Source organism: Pelecanus crispus, chromosome 8 (assembly GCF_030463565.1).
Source record: "Pelecanus crispus isolate bPelCri1 chromosome 8, bPelCri1.pri, whole genome shotgun sequence".
Classification (NCBI taxonomy): Eukaryota; Metazoa; Chordata; class Aves; order Pelecaniformes; family Pelecanidae; genus Pelecanus; species Pelecanus crispus.
In genome coordinates, this window is record NC_134650.1 from 20,465,396 (window position 1) to 20,484,166 (window position 18,771).

Below are 18,771 nucleotides of genomic sequence, written 5' to 3' on the forward strand. Positions count from 1 at the left end.
ACCAAAATCCTTGCAGCTTCTACATTGACTGGTATTATAATATCAGTTCTCAGCTACAAATAAAAATGCTTTTTCCATATAGAGGGAAGTTGATAGGATAATTACCTATACACACTATGCAAATAGTAAATACTTTGACAGTAGTATATGCTAAATTGGAAAAGGTCATGTTATTCCAGTAACAGTGTGTATCTGTGGGTCATTATAGCACTGTAACAGGAGTAAATATGTCTGCAGGGGTGCCTGCAGTCACTCTGTATGTAACTTGCAGAAAAGAAAGTGCTCCAAGTACCTTTTATACGTTGGAACAAAGTATTGGAAATCAAAGCAAACTTTTCCTTCTTCTTTTGGCGAATCAGCTTCTGTACGCTTGCCGGTCACTGCCATTATAGCTAGAGAAAGTGCAAAACAATCTTCTGTGTGTTTTGCTTCCAGGCATTTCGGCTCATCAGAGTCTGCAGAGTGCTTTTTGCTGTATTGAAGTATATAGAGGGTTAGCACACATAGACATGTGGGTGCAAACCTGAGGTTGGATGTAACTGGAAGCGACTTAAATGTCCTGCTTAGGAACCTCTTTTTCCACTTGGAGCAAAATACAATTAGGAGCAGGGAAGGAGACATGAGTAGGGTGAACGTTGGAGGTAACTTTGGCATCTGGCATATGTAAAATTAAATTATGAGCAGCTTCTTACAAACTGCCAGCAAGCAAGCTATGGTTTCTTTAATACAGGTGTTAAAATCTTCCTGGCTGGGACTGATCAGTTGGTGTGGCAGCTTTGGTAAGGTCATGAATTCATTTGTTGACCATTTGCAAAGCTGCAACCTGAGGATCATGCTTTTGCTTCTGCCTTACAGCTAGCCCTCTGTGTTGCAGGAGCGCTCTGTGAGGCAGCAATAAAATAGAGCAAATGAGGGGAACTGCATGGTGCAATTACCAGTTTTGGCAGGTTGAATAAGAGACTTCTTCCACTCACCCTTGTACTGAGGTTGCTCCGAAAGGCAAGCTCAGATCACTGCTCCTACCCTTGCTCATTCTTGGGTCTTCCCAAAGCAAACTTGATCTTGCTGTCTGCTTGACAAGTTCCCTTTCACCCACTCCAGAACAAAACTGATTTTCACATCCCAGCTGGGGCTTGGTATGTGTGTGTCCCTTTTTTCTGTGCCCCTAAGATGGTAGGTGATGGGTGGGTGCTTGTTTTATTAGCATTTTTTTTTTAAACACAAATGCAAAGTATCCTGGATTTGAAGGTCATGGAGCTACTTTCCAACTCATTATCTAAATGCCACAAGAAAGCTGGTAAATTAAGATCTTTATTTAAAAACAAAAACCAAGTGAGTTACAACAGAAATATCTGCCATTCCTAAGTAAAGAAAAGGTGTGTAGCGAGGAGAGGGGAGGGGACTGGGTGTTTGTTTTAGAGCTTTTGGAACTGAAAAACTCCTCCTTGTTGTGGCACAGTAGCATCCTAAAACCAGTACTACAGGAAACGGGAAAATTAAACCAGCTGCAGAAAGCAGAGTCTCCTGTGAAGAGCAAAAAGTCCCTATTAAAAAAACTGAGGCAAAAAATAAATTTTATAGACATTGCCCCACAAAAGTATAAATCTATAAATTTAGTCTGACAACTTTATTTTCAATAGGGAAAATAATAAAAATAAATAAAAAAGAAAACCAGAAGGGAAGCAGGTTCTTCCCATGAAAGACATGAGAGGAGGATGTGAGGTACAGATTGAGACATCAATTGCAAGTCTTTTGAATCCTAAGCCTCCCTGATCTTGGGGCATACGTTGCCAAGTCCTGGCTGGTGCCACGGGAAGCTGCGAGGCGGAGGAGAGCGACTCCAAGTAACTCACTGGAACCATGAGCATTGGGCTGTCTGACTTGAACATTGCAATTGCTACATGAAACAAAGCACCGATAAAAATAGTGTGTTTTCTTGCCATGCTTCATTTCCTTCTGGATAGTCTCAAAATGTTCCTGTTTGATTCTTTTCTTTGTACGACTTCAGTGAGTCATTGTGATCACAGTGCTCTGGCAGCATTTTGAAAAGCTCTGAAATACAGAATATTTCCCTGAAATTGCCAAATGTTTTACATGGAAGCAGTTATATTTCAGGTAGTCTGGCCATGTTCTTCCTATTTTTTGAACTACATATATATATATATATATATATATTTCTCCTTAATCTAAGAGTTACTCATATTTTAAATTAATTGCCCAATGCTTCATGATTTTTAGAGAAGCAGTAGTGTACTTTAATCAGTCTCTTCTCCCTTCTCACCAAGTTTTCATTTTTAGATAACAAAGGAATCGCAGTCCTGCTACATACAGAGACTATTTAAGATCCAGCATCCCTGTCCTTTTCTCATGTCTAAGCATCTGTTGGAAAATAAACCAGTCACTCTGTACTGCATACCAGGCATCACGTAAGAGCATATTTACTCAAATAGATAAGTTGTAGGGTTTTATCAGTAATCCCTGGGACATTACCCCAAGCAGACCTGTGAGACTTGTCCAGGATAACTTGCCTACGTAAATGGTAAGCTGTGCATATTTGGCAGAGTGAAGGGTCTGATCATCCCTGCTAAAATGGAATGCTGGAACCACTTTGCATCTGGAGATAGAGTATGTGCTACAAAAAAGAACTGTTGAGCTGTATCTGCTGTCTTGAATTTCTTCCTGAGGACACACATACCTGTGTGGGTTTCCTAAGCTGTAGTTTTGTCTTTAGTTCCACAATGACACTCGATAGCCTTCAATTTCCTCACCGGGTTGTCCTCATCTCTAGCACTGCTGGCTGCTTTCTAGATGTAAGACTTGTCTGCTTGTAAGGGAGATCTTACATGCTAGTCTTGCTTAGTCATTTTTTTTTTAAATACGTTTGCCTTGGCCATGCACTTTTGCTGTTGTAATGTACAATACAAAATTTCCTTTTTTCAGTTGGACAGGCTGCCTGCTGGGAGGACAGTGATGCAGCTTGTGCCTCCTGCATTTGGATTTGGTGACGACACCTTTTGAGTTTCTTGAGCACTTGCAGAGCCCTCTATCTATGACAGCTCTTCCATCACATGTGAAGAGTTGCTTGACATGGGCATCTGGGGTTGGATATGTGCTGTTGACAAAGATTAATTGTTCAGACAGCTGCTGCTGTCCAGACATGCATCACACAGGTACATAGGCCATATGTTCCTTCGGCGTTAATGCTGACCTGTCTCAGTGCTTAAAGGATGTTTTTGTATCTGGTATTAGCCAAGGTAGCTAGAAGAGAGCAGGAGAAAATGTCCTGACCCTTGGTATCACCATCTTCTCTGTCTCAGTAGTTACACTTACTAGCAGGATAAAAGCTGAGAGCAGATTTCTGGAACATTGTCTGTTTTACTCTTTTTGTTTCCAGGACACTTGTTATTTGGATTGACCTTCATAAAACTTTGGATATCTAGATTTTGATTGATAGGTGAATAATTCATTGTATCAATCAGAATGGGGCAAGAAATGATGTCGGCTAGACTTAAAAAGCAGGGCTCTTGAGCAGAGGACAAGTTTTCCTTTCTAAAACCTCTATTTCTGTTTGATTTTTAAACTTTTAAACATCATTTTCTTGGGTGTTGCAAGGCTTTTTTGGGCGCTTTCAGGACTTGAGAACCATGATCTTAATGGGCAATGCAAGGGTAGCAAAGCAGCATGCGCTATGGCTGACAGCAGGGCTCTTTCTGAAGGGACATCCTGATTACTGCAGGTGCCTACACAGAAGGTGTGCCTTCAATGTCTGGTTTGAGGAAGGGGAAGCAGCAGAGGACCCCATGTTCTTCATGAGTGACAGGGGCACTGCCATTATTGCCAGGGTTCAAAGGCGTGTTTCATCCTCATGGGTCTCCTGAACAGATTGCATGCAGCTCATCCCAAATTGCTTCTTGCATTTGTTTGTGTTTTCAAACCCATTGAGCTCATTTTGATTTGTGACCTAGCCTTGCAGCATCCATCTCCAGAGGCTGGATGGTAGTGTGGAGAGCAGTACAGCTTTTCTGTGGATTTTCCTCAGTCACTGCTAATTTCTAGCATCTCTCGGGTGAATCAGCCGCCTTCTCCTGCCTGATTCATTCAGTGCCATCGTGATATGTTTGACATCACTATCATTTCCATGTTTAGTGAGTTATATTTTTTTTTTTTAAATGCTTTGTGACACTTTTAAATGAACTAGGTAGAGCAAGTAGATTTTGGAAAACCAGGAACATCTGGTGCTTGCATGTTTTCTTCAGCAACTTTGTGAAATTAATACAGTTCTAAAGTAGAGAAGAAAAATTACACATTGAACTTATAAGTTAATTAGCTCTAACTCAGGTGCTTGAAAACAAGGTTAGGATTGTCATGTCAGTCTGACTGTGGATGGTTTCTCACACCTGGCATGTTTCCAGGTCATTCTGCTGGAGCATAGTGCAACAAGAACAGGAGCAGGCTTTTGAGATTGCTTTCTTCCCACACCTGAAGAGGCTTTTTTGGTCATTTAATTGGCCAGTTAGTTGGCACAGCATAAAATTTGTTACCTAGCAAGTACATGTAGCATTTGTTCTGCTTAGAAAAACAAGGATCTGGAATAAATTAGTCTTAGGGTTTGAAGAAAATTTGTAGGGGGGTGTTCAGGAGGAGCATTAAATAGTATCCTCTCCTTCTGTTCCCTGGCTAATCTAGCTCTTCCACAGCTACAGCAGAAATCTTAAGGTACTATAACAATTACTGGCAAGGTACACAGTAAAGCTTTAAGGAAAAGAAAATAAATACAAAATTTATTTTTAATTTTGTATTTGCATATTGTTTCTACTTCAGATTGTGAAAGATTAATCCTTTTTTGAAGCTTTTTTCTCAGGTTCTGGCAAGTAGCTTAGGAAATGCAGCCTCCAGTGAACTAAATGTCATCCTGTCTAAAATATTTAACAGCACAACTTGCTCTCAGAAAGCAACACCTTTATAACATGAGCTGTTAAAGAAAGGTGAAGCTAGCTAGTGTGAATACTTGCCAAGTGTTTTTGCTTGTAATAACTAACCATAATAAATGTGGAAGCAGGTATGAGTTGGATGTGAGAGTAACAGAATAAACACTTGTGTTTAAACATCAAGTTCCTGAAAACTTATTAAACTTGCTTTGTTTGCTGTTGAGTTAATTTAGATAAACATATGGAAACTAATTGTTTCATTAAGGGTATGTTTTAAAAATCCAGAGGTGTTTTACAGGTCATTAATGCTGCACTGGCTCTGGCTGCTAAACCCCAAAGCAAGCTGGCTCAAGAAAACATGGATCTCTTTAAAGAGCAGTGGGAGAAGCAAGTCCGCGTGCTGACGGATGCTGTCGATGACATCACTTCCATTGATGACTTCCTGGCTGTATCAGGTAATCAGGGGTTTGGTCTCAGAAATAATCATTCTCTTAACTGAGCTTATTCCTGGAAACGGGTGGTTTCTACATGTGTTCTGGAGTCTTCTTGGGTTTTTGGAAGGGATGGTTTTGCTACGCTTCACCTGGCAAGCAACATTTTCTGCTGAACGAGGTGTGAAAATAGAGCAGGAGTTCTTGGCACAGGAAGAGGTATTTTTATAGCATGAAAACAGTGATAGTTTAGTTCAGCAGGTACTGTAGAAACCTGTCATTGCACTTATGGCATGTGCATGCATAAATGTATATATTTACATGTCAGTAGACAAATCAGCTTAAATATAGCGAAAGACACTTTATGTCTCAAGATTTTGAATTGCAAGCTGAGCTACCAATGAATCACCATCTAGCTACTGTAGACAAACCTCACCAGTAACATTGGGGAAAATAGAACACGTTTATGTTCAAGTTACGAACTAGCAAAAAAGACAGTCCCTCAGTTTACCTTAGACTCTTCTTATATAAACAAAAATTAATACAAAACCCTGGTCATACAAGTTAATTAAAATAAATTTTACAAATTACCACTACAAACTGAGAGTCTAGCTTTCGTAGTGCAAACAGGCTTGGGCATGTCAAGTGACCTAAAAACTCTGGGTGTAAAGAGAGATTTCACAGCAAGATGTATGGCATCAGAAGTACCAGGTGAACATACCTAGGAAATGTAGACATAAACTTGCAGGCCTGAATTAAAAGACCATATTTTTTTAATATTAAAAAAAATAACCAACCAAAAAAAACCCCCAAGTAATATTTCTACAGTGAATCACCTGTATTACCATACATGTTGTATTGTGGTTCCCTGGGTTTGGAATAAAAATGTTCTTTGCAATGAGTTAGCATAAACTTATTAGGCAATTGAATGTCCTTGTTCTTTGTATCTGTCTGTGTGCTTGTCGTTGCAGCAGTAGATGAAATTGCACAGCTGCGAGGAGCCTATTTCTGGGGAAATATATTTAGAGAGAATTGTGTGCTGAAGTTCACAGCTCCGCTTGGAGTTTGCCCACAAGTGTACAAAACATTTTAAAGAGAAAGAGCTGTTAGTCTGTGAAAACACAGTCTGTATAAAGCTGCCTTAGTGTATTTCACTTACAGGTGTGGCTCTAAATGGGTCGAGCTGCTGGAACTGAGTGGTCTCCATCCTTGTGTAGGTCATTCGAGGCGATGGGTATTCTGCTTTTGAGGGGACAGGTTATGGTGTCAGCCCACTGCTGAGTTGCTCTGAAGAGTTTCAAGGGCTTGGCAATAAGCAGGGAATGCTTCTTTTCTGAGGCAGTGACAGGCTGACTCAGGAGAGAGTTCACCTCTAGTGTGTGCTTGCCACCCAAAATGATGCCATGGAAATGCTGTAGTTTGAGACTACTTCAGATGCTTGAGTGCATTCAGCAATTATTTGTATGTGCTGCATTATCAGAGAGGTGTTAGAAAAAATATTAAAACAATAAATATTGCTTTCAAAATGATTTGTTTGAACTTTGATAAATGTTTTCCATATAAATGCCACAACTCCAATTCATCTGCTAAAAGTCTAAACATCTCTTTGGATAAAATCGTGACGAGTATGATTTATACCAGGTTCCATTTGGGTTTATTAGGATGTTTGTGCATAGTAGGGTTTTATCAGTTACTAACTGGGATGTAAGCAGAATTAAAGTGTCCTTGTGGGTCTCTGTGTGTGTATATAATAGCATGTTCGCATGTTCTTACAATGTGTTGTCCTGTCCATTATGAAGCGTATGCTTCATTGGTCAGCTGATGCTACAGAATTGTATTAGTTATGCGCAACTAAAGGCTTGATGAAAGAGATGTTTGGTTTAGATAATAGCAAAATATTGTACAAGAATAAGGATACTTAAATGCACAGTGTTGCAGATAAGCTTGCAGGTTACATTTTATGAAAGGCATAGCATGAGAAAGGCCCTGTTGAGTTAGGACAATGGTCTGGTGGTGGCTAATTGTCAGTGCATGGGAGATTAATAGCAGAGGATGCCTGTAGACTGAACATCTTTCCTATACGCTCCCAACCATGAGTGATTTGCAGCTCAGGGAGCTCCAGCATCAGAGGTGCTATCTACTGAACAGGCCTTGACAGATTTTTTCTCATTTAAGCTTGTGTTAGTTGCTCTTCCAGCCATTATAAACCGCTGGCATCTCCATCATCCTGTGCAAAATTCACAGCTTAACTGTGCTGTGTGAACCTCCTCGTTTTTGCAGTGTTGCCTATTTGCCTTCAACACTTCATTCAGTGTTGCCTTCATTTTGTGCCCCTAGTGGTACTAGAAGATGGTGAGGAATTTTTTTTCCCTATTCGCTTTCTTCATGCTGTTTGTAAATGTACAGACTTCGGTCATACACTTAGTTAGTCATGTCTTTGACTGCTGAGTCTTTACCTGTTTCATTATTCCTCATTTCAAAGCTTTTTTGTACCTTCTGTAATCTTACCCTCTTGTCAGTGCCTTCCATAAGCACTCTGGGTGTGTTTGTGTGCCCACTATCTCTGTTCTTTAGAGCAAAGATTGTGTAATTGTCAAATTCAATGTTCTGAAAGTACCTGGACCTCCCTTGAAACCCTCTAAAAAAAAAAAAAAAAAAAAAAATTCCATTTGCTGCCTTCCGTTCTGCTGCTGCTGACGGAGGTTTTACACAAGAGACTGCCCGTCACAGCAGAGTTACTTTGTCTTAAGAGCCTGCAGATGAATATTGCTTGGGCCCGATGATTGTCCTTCTTCATTACAAGATGAATACTGTATTTGCAAGTGTATGAACACTCAAGTATTTGTTCCATAACCATGTCTACTGACACTGCTGCTTGACCTGGTTCCTCCAGTGTCCCTTGTCAAAAGAAGGCCCAGCATGGAAATTGTTCTAAGAACTTCCATAGGTAACACAGCAGAGAAGCAGAGTTATATTTATGCATCTGTAGCTTTAGCTCCTGACGGTTGCTCTTGGGTTGTGATCTCCTGTAGCCCCCAGACTGCCTCTCAGACTTCTTGGGATGTTTGGAAAAGGATTTCTTAATCCCTTTAATGGGGAGGTGGGTGGAGGTGGAAGGTGTTTGGTGGGGGTGGATTGAGGATTGACAGCTGTGGGGGACTTTTAATTCTGTTAGTTTGTCACAGTTTCATGTATTTCCTTGTTTGCTCTAAAAATCATTTTTATTGGAAAAATGTCTTCCCTCTTACCTTGTTGCCAAACCACACCATAATTTTTCCTGTAGTTATTTCAGTAGGACAAGATCCCTTTGCCATTGCCTGTGTTATACTCTATGTTATATTCTATTGCTGTGAGATTTTTCTCCCAACTCAGCAGCAGGAAGGCTGTTAGCTTTGATGCAGGACAGCATTATCACGTCCCCGAAGGTACTGGCGGTGAACCCGTACGTCAGTGTTTCTTGGGGTCTGCCACCCCAGCCTCAGCAGACGGCATTTTGTGCCAGACACTTGTGGTCCATATGCCTGTAGGACAGGTAGCAGTGGGTGTATATACAGGCACACAGAACAGTGTCAACAGTGATTTGTTACCATCCAGCTGGAGAGTTAACCAGAGTGGATGCACCTGACAGTCCCATACTTCCCCAGGGCCCCTTGCAGACTGCCCCATGAGGGATTATCTTTCCATAGAAACATCTTTCTGGCAACTTTCCATCTACAAAAGACATTAAATGATCAGCAGACACTTAAATATTCGTCCTCATTTTGTCCATGCCTTTTATTAAAGTTCATATGGTCTGTGGCTTAATTAATTTGTTAAGGAATTCAAGCAATAAACAGTCTGTGTTTTGGCCTGGCGCTGATGCTTTTTCTTTTTACTGTTGCAACTTGCAGAGATGTCTGTCTCTTGCTTTAAATACCAAAACTCTGTGTGGTCCTTGCTGCAGCTCTGTACCTTGGCTGCCTGCTCACTGACTTGTCAAATCACTAATGAACCTGCACTTCTCTCTCTTAGGGCCACATTCTGCCCTCAGCTGAACTTGTTCAGGCTGAGTTGCTTCAGAGGTATTTCACAAGTGTAATTTTTGTCCAGGTTGCTTACAGAAGTCTTGCAATATTGCACCTGGTTCTGTTAATTTTATGTAAATTAAGCGCAACTCTTCCAGCAGCAATCCTTTCAGCCAGTTTATACAAATCCTCTATCAGTCAACTCTGTGTGCTTCTCGTCTCTACAAACTCTTGCAAAATGGCTCTTTTACTACCTGTGTAGGGAATAAAAGCCACTTCAGTGGCACAGATTGGCAGTGTAGCATGATTAAGTCAATGGTAAGCAATGCTGGAAACTATTTTAAGTGACAGAGCATTCATGTTTCCAGGTTGGTTTCTTACCAAATGCTGATGTTGAATGGCAGTCTCAAAGCTTTGGTACTGATATATTAAAGAGGTCTCTAACAGTGTTTGGAAGACCTTTTGGGTAGGTTTCCCCAAATGAGGATTCCAACCTTTTTAGGTATCTTCAGAAGTCTCTTAGGGGTTTTTACTCATTTTGGGCCTCTTGGACTTGATAAATGGGGAAAGATATCTCTGCATAAGAAAGAAAATGTATATTCTAAAAGTAAGTTACAGACAGAGATCCTGGCCGTATTTTCTGTTTTCTTAAGAGGCAATGAGTACTCTGTCGCTGGAACGCTTTCTGCATAAATCACTGCATATGTTATGTGTCTTAAATTTGAATGGAGGACTAACAGTTTAATATTCTCCGATGGTATATGTGTGGTTGTAGGAAAACACTATGTAGGAAGCTAGAAATGTGCAACAAGTGCCCCAGTCTATTAGAGCGTTGAGTGGATTAGGTGTGGCACTGGGGAGGGTGCCTCATCGCCCCACGCACATGGAGTGATGGGGGAGTGGCTTGCAAATATTTGGAATGAGGGCTTTGGCAGTCCAGGGGAGGAATATGGAAAGAAAGGAGAGAATTCAGCTGAACTCAGCTTTTCTGTTGGTAAAATCGAGTACAAACAGGGGGAAGAAGTGTGGATGCCAGTAGGTGAATGGACTGATGGGGCTTTTTGATACCTGGTTGGGAAGGTTGGCTGTTTGCTGGTCATAGCAAGCTTAAAAATTAATGCTTTACAGCATCTCACTGGAGGTTTTATAGAGCAGGTCACAAACTGAGAAAGTGCAATGCTAATGACTATAACAGAAAAGAAGATATTACCATCTAAATCCCATTCTTTTACCACCAGAGAATCATATTTTAGAAGATGTAAACAAATGTGTCATTGCTCTCCAAGAAAAAGATGTTGATGGTTTAGACCGCACAGCTGGTGCAATTCGAGGACGTGCTGCTAGAGTCATTCATGTTGTCACTTCTGAAATGGATAACTACGAACCTGGAGTCTACACTGAGAAGGTGTTGGAAGCAACAAAGTTACTGTCCAACACAGGTAAGAGTTGGTTACTCCCAAGATACCTGAATTCACATTGCTTACAAATGCACGGGCAACCGGATACTAATGTACCTGTGAAATCTAGTAAAGATGCCATTTACATACTCTAATGAAAATTAGTGGGCGTTATTTGCAGAGCTGTTGCAAAATGAGAAATGTAATTTTGCTGTGTTGACTGGCTTAAAACTCAGCAGTGCACAAGGTCTCCCTCAATGTGCTTGCTGTCACTGACTGAGCTGTAGAAAGCTAAACACACTGGGGAATGAGTCCCAAACAGTGAGTCCAGGCTTGAAAGTTATGCTGGTTGTCTTGCAGTATTATACCAGGCTCTGTCAGTGTTCAGGATCCAGAAAGAAGATTTCTGCCTATTGGCCCAGTACAATAAATTTTGGGTAATAATTTAGGGTAAATTTTGTAAAATATCTTTATAACCGTTAAAGAAACATTGTAGGTTGTAGTCACCCACCCCTAAACGCTAAATTAGGGTGTTTCCTGTGAACTAGCTGGTAACATCCATATAGGGTAAGGAATGATTCTGCTTGCTTCAATGAGTGCTGTGCCAACTATTAGTTGTTGTTTTTGCTTTAATTACAACTTTGAAGAATCAAGGGTGACACTGAAGGAACAAACAGACTGTAAATGGTTCCATGATGTTCTTCCTGGGCTGCAGTGAGTCACTGAAGTACAGCAGTGCAACCTGCCCTCTTCCAGTGCCTTGTTAAACTTGAGCTTTGTCGTGGTAATATTTTTTTTTCCACAAAAATTATGTACATCTACAGGGAATATTAAACAAATGTTTAATATTTTATCCCATAGATTCTAACTGCTTCCCCAGGTGTTTTCTCCTTGTCCACTAGAAGGGTGTGATAAACTTTTCACTGTCTAAGGGGAAAAAAACCAAATAGCAGTAAACAGAAATTTTAGTGAACAGAAGACTTGAGCTACAGTATTGGTGTCCTTCTATAACAAATGTTTGAATTTAAATGGAACCACTGCAGAGTTTCCAGTGATAGTAAACAATGAGGCACACACACAGAAAATGGCACTGGGGTGGGGACTGACTGCTGTTTTGTGTTCTTAATTCAGTTATGCCGCGGTTTACTGAGCAAGTAGAAGCTGCTGTGGAAGCACTGAGTTCAGACCCTGCTCAGCCAATGGATGAAAATGAATTTATCGATGCTTCACGATTGGTGTACGACGGAATACGAGATATCAGGAAAGCCGTACTGATGATCCGGGTGAGCATAACTTAGACAGCTTTCCGTTTTTCCACTCACTTTCACAAACCTCTATTGAACTGACATGCATCAGTTTTACTGAGAGCAGATGGCCTAAGATTTTTGTTTAGTTCATATCAACATTCTGAGTCTTAAAACCTGCTAATCACTCTGTGGAGTACTTCAGAAGTACATTTTGATTCAAATTCATTAAACAGATCTGAGCATCAATGATAGCCAGAGTTGTGATGCTAAATACCATTCATGCATCTTTTGTAAAATGTTAATGCCTTGCTTGTTAATGTGCTAAAATCAGTGACCTTTGATTTAACGACAGCAAGTGGATTCCTAACTATAGATGTTTTTTGATGGTTTGAGAGCCTAGAAGTAAAATGTGATGGTTCTTTATTAAGTAAATTTTGAGAATTAATGCTAGTTAGTCAAAAACAAGTTCAGATGAGTTCAGTCTGTAGTTCCTAGAGCATGTAATTCGTTAATTGGCTAACCTCAGTAAACAGGGACCAGTTCATAGAGGCTTTGTGTCTTTTGTACTTGCGTTGTTGGTAGGAAGTGTGTGGGGAAGATGCAGAAGGGCTCCTGCAGTTGATTGAAGGGATGCAGAAAAGGAAGTTCTGGTTGAGGCTGACCTATGGGCATACTTCTTGAATCTTAGCGTGGTAAAAATGGGCAGGAGCCAGACACAGCAAAAACAAATGCAGGGGTTTTATTCCTTTTTTTTCTTTTTTCCTTGTACCCCTCTGACTCAAACGTAAATGCCTTGCAGAGAAACTGTCTTCATCTTTCAGAGTGGTAACCATGGCAGATGCGTTTTGGTGATAAGTAAATTGAGGGCATACAGCCCCAGAATATATGTCATTATAGTAACCATTGCAATAGCATCTTCCATGTTTGCTGCTTAAAGCAAAAAATCAGATGGAAAATCAGAAGAAAAGCTGACAACCACGTATGTGTTCTCCATATAATTTTTTTCAAACTTAAGCTCGGGATTTATAGACAACCAATGTTAGATGAAGATATCAGTGCTTTCCTGCTATGCAGACAAACTAATTTGATTCACCCCCTGTTAAAGTCCTTGTTATTCAGGACATGAACGCATGACTGCCAATTCCATGTTGTCGGTAATTAGCCAAGCTGGCGATGCCAGGAATCCTGACGTTTCCCCTTGCGCCGTGTCTCTGATGTCAGGGTGCCATAGCTTTACTGCGGCTGCCAGTAGCTAATGGCAGCTCACTGGTGACACAGTAGTGACCTATAAAAAAGTTAAAATGTTAGTGTTTGTTGTCCGAAGGGCTGTAAGGTCTAGAATGTATTTAAGATAAAGAGAGTCATCCAAATGGAGATGCCAGGCCACCACTTCTCCAGGGCATTGTCTCAGACTGGACCACAGGATTTTGTCCAGTGGCACTTGTTCTTTACAGGAACCAGAAGGAAAAGTCACTCAAACACCTAATTTTTGTGTTTATGCAGTGTATTTTCAAAACTAAAATCTTACTGTATCTGTAGGTTATTGAAGTAAAGCTCTTTCCTCCCTGATCCCCAGGCAATCTCTCATCACTCCCAGAGAAGTTTTTGCTCTCGGTGACAGGTTGAAAGGCAGAACTACACTTTGTATACTCTCTAAAGATCCAGCAGAACTGTTTTCTTTGATTTTTTTCTTTTTTTTAAAAAACTTTTAAAACATCTGTACACTGGGCTACTTATTAGTACATGTCCTTATGCTGATTTTGTGAATATGTTCTGTTCTTCAAGGCATAGAGAGGAGATGGTGGCTGAAATACCCTAGGTCTTGATTGTCAGCATACTCATCTTTGCTTTTTGGCAACTATTTTGCATATCCATCTTTATTTTAACTGTATCACAAGATGTCTGTGTTGGAAAACAAGTTTGTAAAATTCAAATCATAGGAAAGAAATGCAAAGAGCAGGGACTTTATTTGCATCTTATCTGTTAATCACAATTTATTGCATTTATCCGTGAAGTCCTTTGTTGATCCAGCTCTGCAAAATAGTCATGAAGTGCCACTCTAAGTAAAGATGTAGTATTTTGACAAACGTGCTGTTTAAACTAGATAAGCTTTATAAAAAGTTTGCCAGCTACACACTGGCAGTAGCAAAAATAAATCCTAGGCAAGCAGGAACTAGGTCAGATGTGTTTAGCCTACAGCATAAAAGCTGGCCCTTACTAGCTAAAAATTTTCAGCTTTTCCTGGGGCATAAGAATAAATTTTGATATATTTTATCTGTTGTTAATTTAGTCGATGCTTTGATTCATAATTGTGATGAAAATGACGTCTGTGGTTTTGAACCAGGCCTTAAAGCTGTGTGTAATTTTAGCTTCAGAATCTCAAGTGAAGCTTTTACATTTAACCAAGCATTTCCAAAAAGTTCGTTTTGAAAAAACTTTTTTTTCTGTGTTTCAAATCCTGAGTGCATTAGTGTCAATGTTTAGTTACTGCTGTGTAATATGGGGGATCCTTATGGCATTTAACATGGGCAGTCAAGCCTATATAATCACACGTGTTCACAAGCTGGATACAGTCCTTATATTTGCCTTTTTGTTGAAAACATGGAATAATTTTTACCTTCACTTATTTCCATTCTCTCTGCTTGAAAAACAATATTCTTGTTGATTTTTAGAGCCATGAAATCTATTGTTTGACTGAATTACTCTTTCCTCAGACTCCTGAAGAATTGGATGATTCTGACTTTGAGACTGAGGATTTTGATGTCCGAAGCAGAACAAGTATTCAGACCGAAGATGATCAGCTCATTGCTGGACAAAGTGCAAGGGTAAGGAAGAAATCTGAGCATTGTAAAATTGTGACCTGCCTTCAAGAAACAGTTCAACTTGCTTTGAAAATCCAGGTTAAATTTTTTGGGGGTGGTGTTGAAAATGTTCGATCAGGAAACTGGCATTCTTTTGTTTCCAGTTTTCTTCTGAAAAGGAGGTTAAGCGAAATGCAGCATGTGTTGGTCTGATGGACGTCAGAGATGTCTATGTTGTATTTTGGATGTGGTGAAAGGTCAAAATCCTTTTAATACTGATGAAATACTTTATACTTTGGCATCGCAGACATTGTAGGCACTGCCATTTAATCAGGTGAGCTCCTGCAGGGAGATATGGAGCAATATTCCATTGTACTAATGTTATTTTCAACACGCAAAGTTTGTGGGCAAGAAATAGATAGCTCTGCAATTCATGCATGTTTTACAAAAGTATCATCTTAACACATGTGTTGATGTGTGTTTGGCCACTGAACACTTAATCAAGACAATGTTGAGAAGAGCTCAAAAATGAAATAATTTAAACTAACTGCATTTCCTATGACTGTTAAAAATGAAGGCATTAATAAGCAATATATAATCATTAATAGGTGAAAACTTAAAATCAGTACATTGAAGGAAAAACAGGCCTTACCTGTTGTTTTTATTTGACATGTCCCCTTCTGGATCGATAACAATTTACACTCTTGGGAAAGTGCCAGGAAAGATTTTTTTGTGAAGGCTCTTCTAGCCTGAAACCAGGCAAGAAGTAGCTAGGCCTCATTTATCAAATTTCTGCCATGTTGGCTTTGAAATTATACTAACTGAGAGTATTTTTTATGCTCTCCTTCCTTGTACAGGCACTCTCTATTCCTGTATCCTCTCTCCTCTTTTATTTAAGTGCAGACATTTCTAATTTACCTTTAGCACAGCTGCTGCCAGAGGCTTTTTTTGTACCGAATACTCTTTTTCACCTGCTCCTGGAGGCATAAATGCTCCTAGTATTTATGAAGGCAAGGGCATTGAGTCTCATACAGGCTGTAAACCTGGTCTAATAGATTTTATTCAAGAGTAAGCACATACTCTTTATTTTCACTTACTTTCTCCTGAGTATGCATGTTTCAAAATAGTACATCTAACTTTTTGCAGGAAAGAGACTCATAATATTTCTTCTGTGCATTGCAACACTGAAAGATACCCAAGTGGAAGTTTCTTTGAAAACTCTTAAATTTTGTAGAAAAAGCAAGTCCCTCCTCTTCACGCAGTTTTTCTTTGATGGATGGTAATACCCGGCAAACTTGTTTGGTGCCTAACAATTTTATCATGCAAATACCCATGTTTCAGACATCAGCTTGTCTTTCTGGGCACTGTTTCTTAAGAAAGACCATAAACTTTGGTTCAAAGTGGAAGGAAATTGTTCTGTAAAGCCTCTAGGTAGAGGATTGCTATTAAAGTTTTATCCCCCATGAACATGACTTAAATTGGTTATTAGTGAAATGTTCCAAAAAGCCTTCTACAAGCGGCGGCATAAGGCAATGTGAGAAAACTCTCTCTTTCAGGCTATCATGGCTCAGCTCCCTCAAGAGCAAAAAGCTAAGATTGCTGAGCAAGTCGCAAGCTTCCAGGAAGAAAAGAGTAAATTGGATGCTGAAGTATCAAAATGGGATGACAGCGGTAATGATATAATTGTTCTGGCAAAACAAATGTGTATGATTATGATGGAAATGACAGACTTCACCAGGTGAGTCTTTTTAATTCATGTACACACCATCTTCTCTCAGAACTGGCTGGGATGCTGATGTTTCAGTGAAATATTTTGCAAGTACTCATAAGAGTCTTACTTCTTATAATTTCCTTTAAATGTTACCTTATTAAAGCCTGTGTATTAACTCAGGAGATGCATTACTATGCAGTGACTGGGTGATAATAACTGTTTAAATTGATGTATAGATACACAGCAGTTATTGCCTGTCTGTCTGTCTGTCTAAGGGTGATTTTTCTCCCAAGGAAAATACTTTTTTTTTTTTTTTTTTTGCTCAGTTTCTTACAGCATTAAATTCTGTGGGCTTGTTGATATTGCTATACTGCAGAAATAGTTACTAGTACAGTTATTTGCAAAAGAAAGAGAGGGGTTTTGATGTTTTTTGAAATTAATTTACCAGATTTTATACAACACTTTTTTAAACTTGATGTTGCATTTCATGAAAATTGCAAATCTGTTATCTCTTATCGTCATTGGGTTGCTTAAACGAGTAAAATTTTAAGATGTTTTTATTCCTGGATTTAATCTGAATATGGGGAGAGGCTGGAAGGGGGAAACTGTCTTGAAAATGAAGGTGCTGTAATGGTTACACCTGCCTGTTTCTGTGCAACCTTATTCATGCAGTTTGGGTGAGGAATCACTTCCAGTACTATATGGAACAGGATGAATAAAGCAATATATAGTTCACTCTTCCAGTTTTATGGTGCTAGAAGGTAGATTCTGTTCTGTTTTGTAGAGGTAAAGGTCCACTGAAAAATACGTCAGATGTGATTAGTGCAGCTAAGAAGATTGCAGAGGCTGGGTCAAGGATGGACAAGTTGGGACGGACTATTGCTGACCATGTAAGTCACAATTCATTTTTGTAAGCCTCCAGCACGAATGAGCAATAGGAGATCTTTTAGTACTGCAGATATGATGAACAGAAGAAAATGTGTTTAGTTTTGAGGTTTGGGGGTTTTTTTGAAAAAACTGATTTTCCAGATTTGCTGCCTTTCCTTTCTAGCTGCTCTCCTGCCACCCTAAGCAGTGTAAGCAGCTAAGTATGTCCAGCAGTAACACTAGCAGCTCCTTGGCTTAAATCAAGCAACCACCATTTTAAGGTAGCAATATGCCAACACTGCTTCATGTCACATAGTATCTAGGCCAGTTTCTCTAACTGAATGGGACTGGAACGGAATTTGTGTCACTTCTGTCATGCTCAGAATATGCCCAATACTTTCCAACGCAATGACAAGACTGCATAGGCAACACCATAATTATTGTACGTGGCCTATTGCACAACCTTTAATACTATTTTTGAAGCAGCTTTTTAATGTTAACAATTTTCAAATGCCCTGTAGACTGAATGGTGATATTGTCAAAACTCTCTAATATTTTTTGTTATTGCCTAGTCAGAGTTGATGAAGACTTTGAGCAAGGCAGGTAGTGACCCGAGCATTTTGTATGCTGTCCCAGGCTGTTGTGCATGTTGTTGTGCTATATGTACAAAGGTATTTGAAAAGAATTCTATAGGATCGAACAAGTATGGGACAGCTTGGGTTTTTTTTTTACATCTGCCTGTCCTGAGCCACTGGGTTGGGCCAAGCAAAAGCACCTTTGGTCTTGGGCCACACCCAAATTGCAGGGAAACATCAGCATTAGTAATAATATTCTGCCTTCAAGAGAGACCCTGAAATGCAGGTAGGTTAAGTCTGAGATCATGGACTAAACTTTATTTTGTACAGCTGTTGCTTGCTTTTCAGTCCTTCTCTGAATGTAAATTCATAACGCAAGGTTTTAAATAAAACTGTGTCACTTTGGAAGTAAATCTTTGTAATGCAGATCTCTCTTTAAATGTTGCGTCCAGAGGATGTTGTCTTCACCCTAATTTATTAATGATGCAGTGAGAAATGTTCAATGGGGAGGTAAAGTTGAAAAGTGCTTTTTAAAATGGGTCTCCTTGCTATAGCATTTTGACAACCATATTTCTGGAAGAATCAGGTGTGCTGCTGCTGTAGGTAAATGAAGCAAGGAGCTGTTTGTGTTATAGATCTCGGGGGATCCTGGGCTGAAGGTTTATAATGCTTTTTTTAATTCACGTGTTTTATGCAAACTTGGTATACGGTTTTCTGCACCAAGCCATTTCAAAATATAGAAGAAAACTAAATGGCTCCTTTTAGTAGAAGTAAGGTCCTTACAAATGTAGAAGATTAAGCACATGTTTG

General features: G+C 39.7%; 1 protein-coding gene across 1 annotated transcript in view; it reads left to right on the forward strand.

Moving 5' to 3' along the window:
* CTNNA1 (catenin alpha 1) overlaps positions 1-18,771 on the forward strand; it is a 119,830-nt gene that overhangs the window by 92,218 nt on the left and 8,841 nt on the right. The window contains exons 11-16 of the mRNA XM_075715811.1: positions 5,227-5,383; positions 10,602-10,802; positions 11,892-12,043; positions 14,722-14,832; positions 16,365-16,546; positions 17,304-17,409. Of these exons, the coding sequence (XP_075571926.1) occupies positions 5,227-5,383; positions 10,602-10,802; positions 11,892-12,043; positions 14,722-14,832; positions 16,365-16,546; positions 17,304-17,409 (909 nt within the window). The remainder of the gene's footprint in view (positions 1-5,226; positions 5,384-10,601; positions 10,803-11,891; positions 12,044-14,721; positions 14,833-16,364; positions 16,547-17,303; positions 17,410-18,771) is intronic.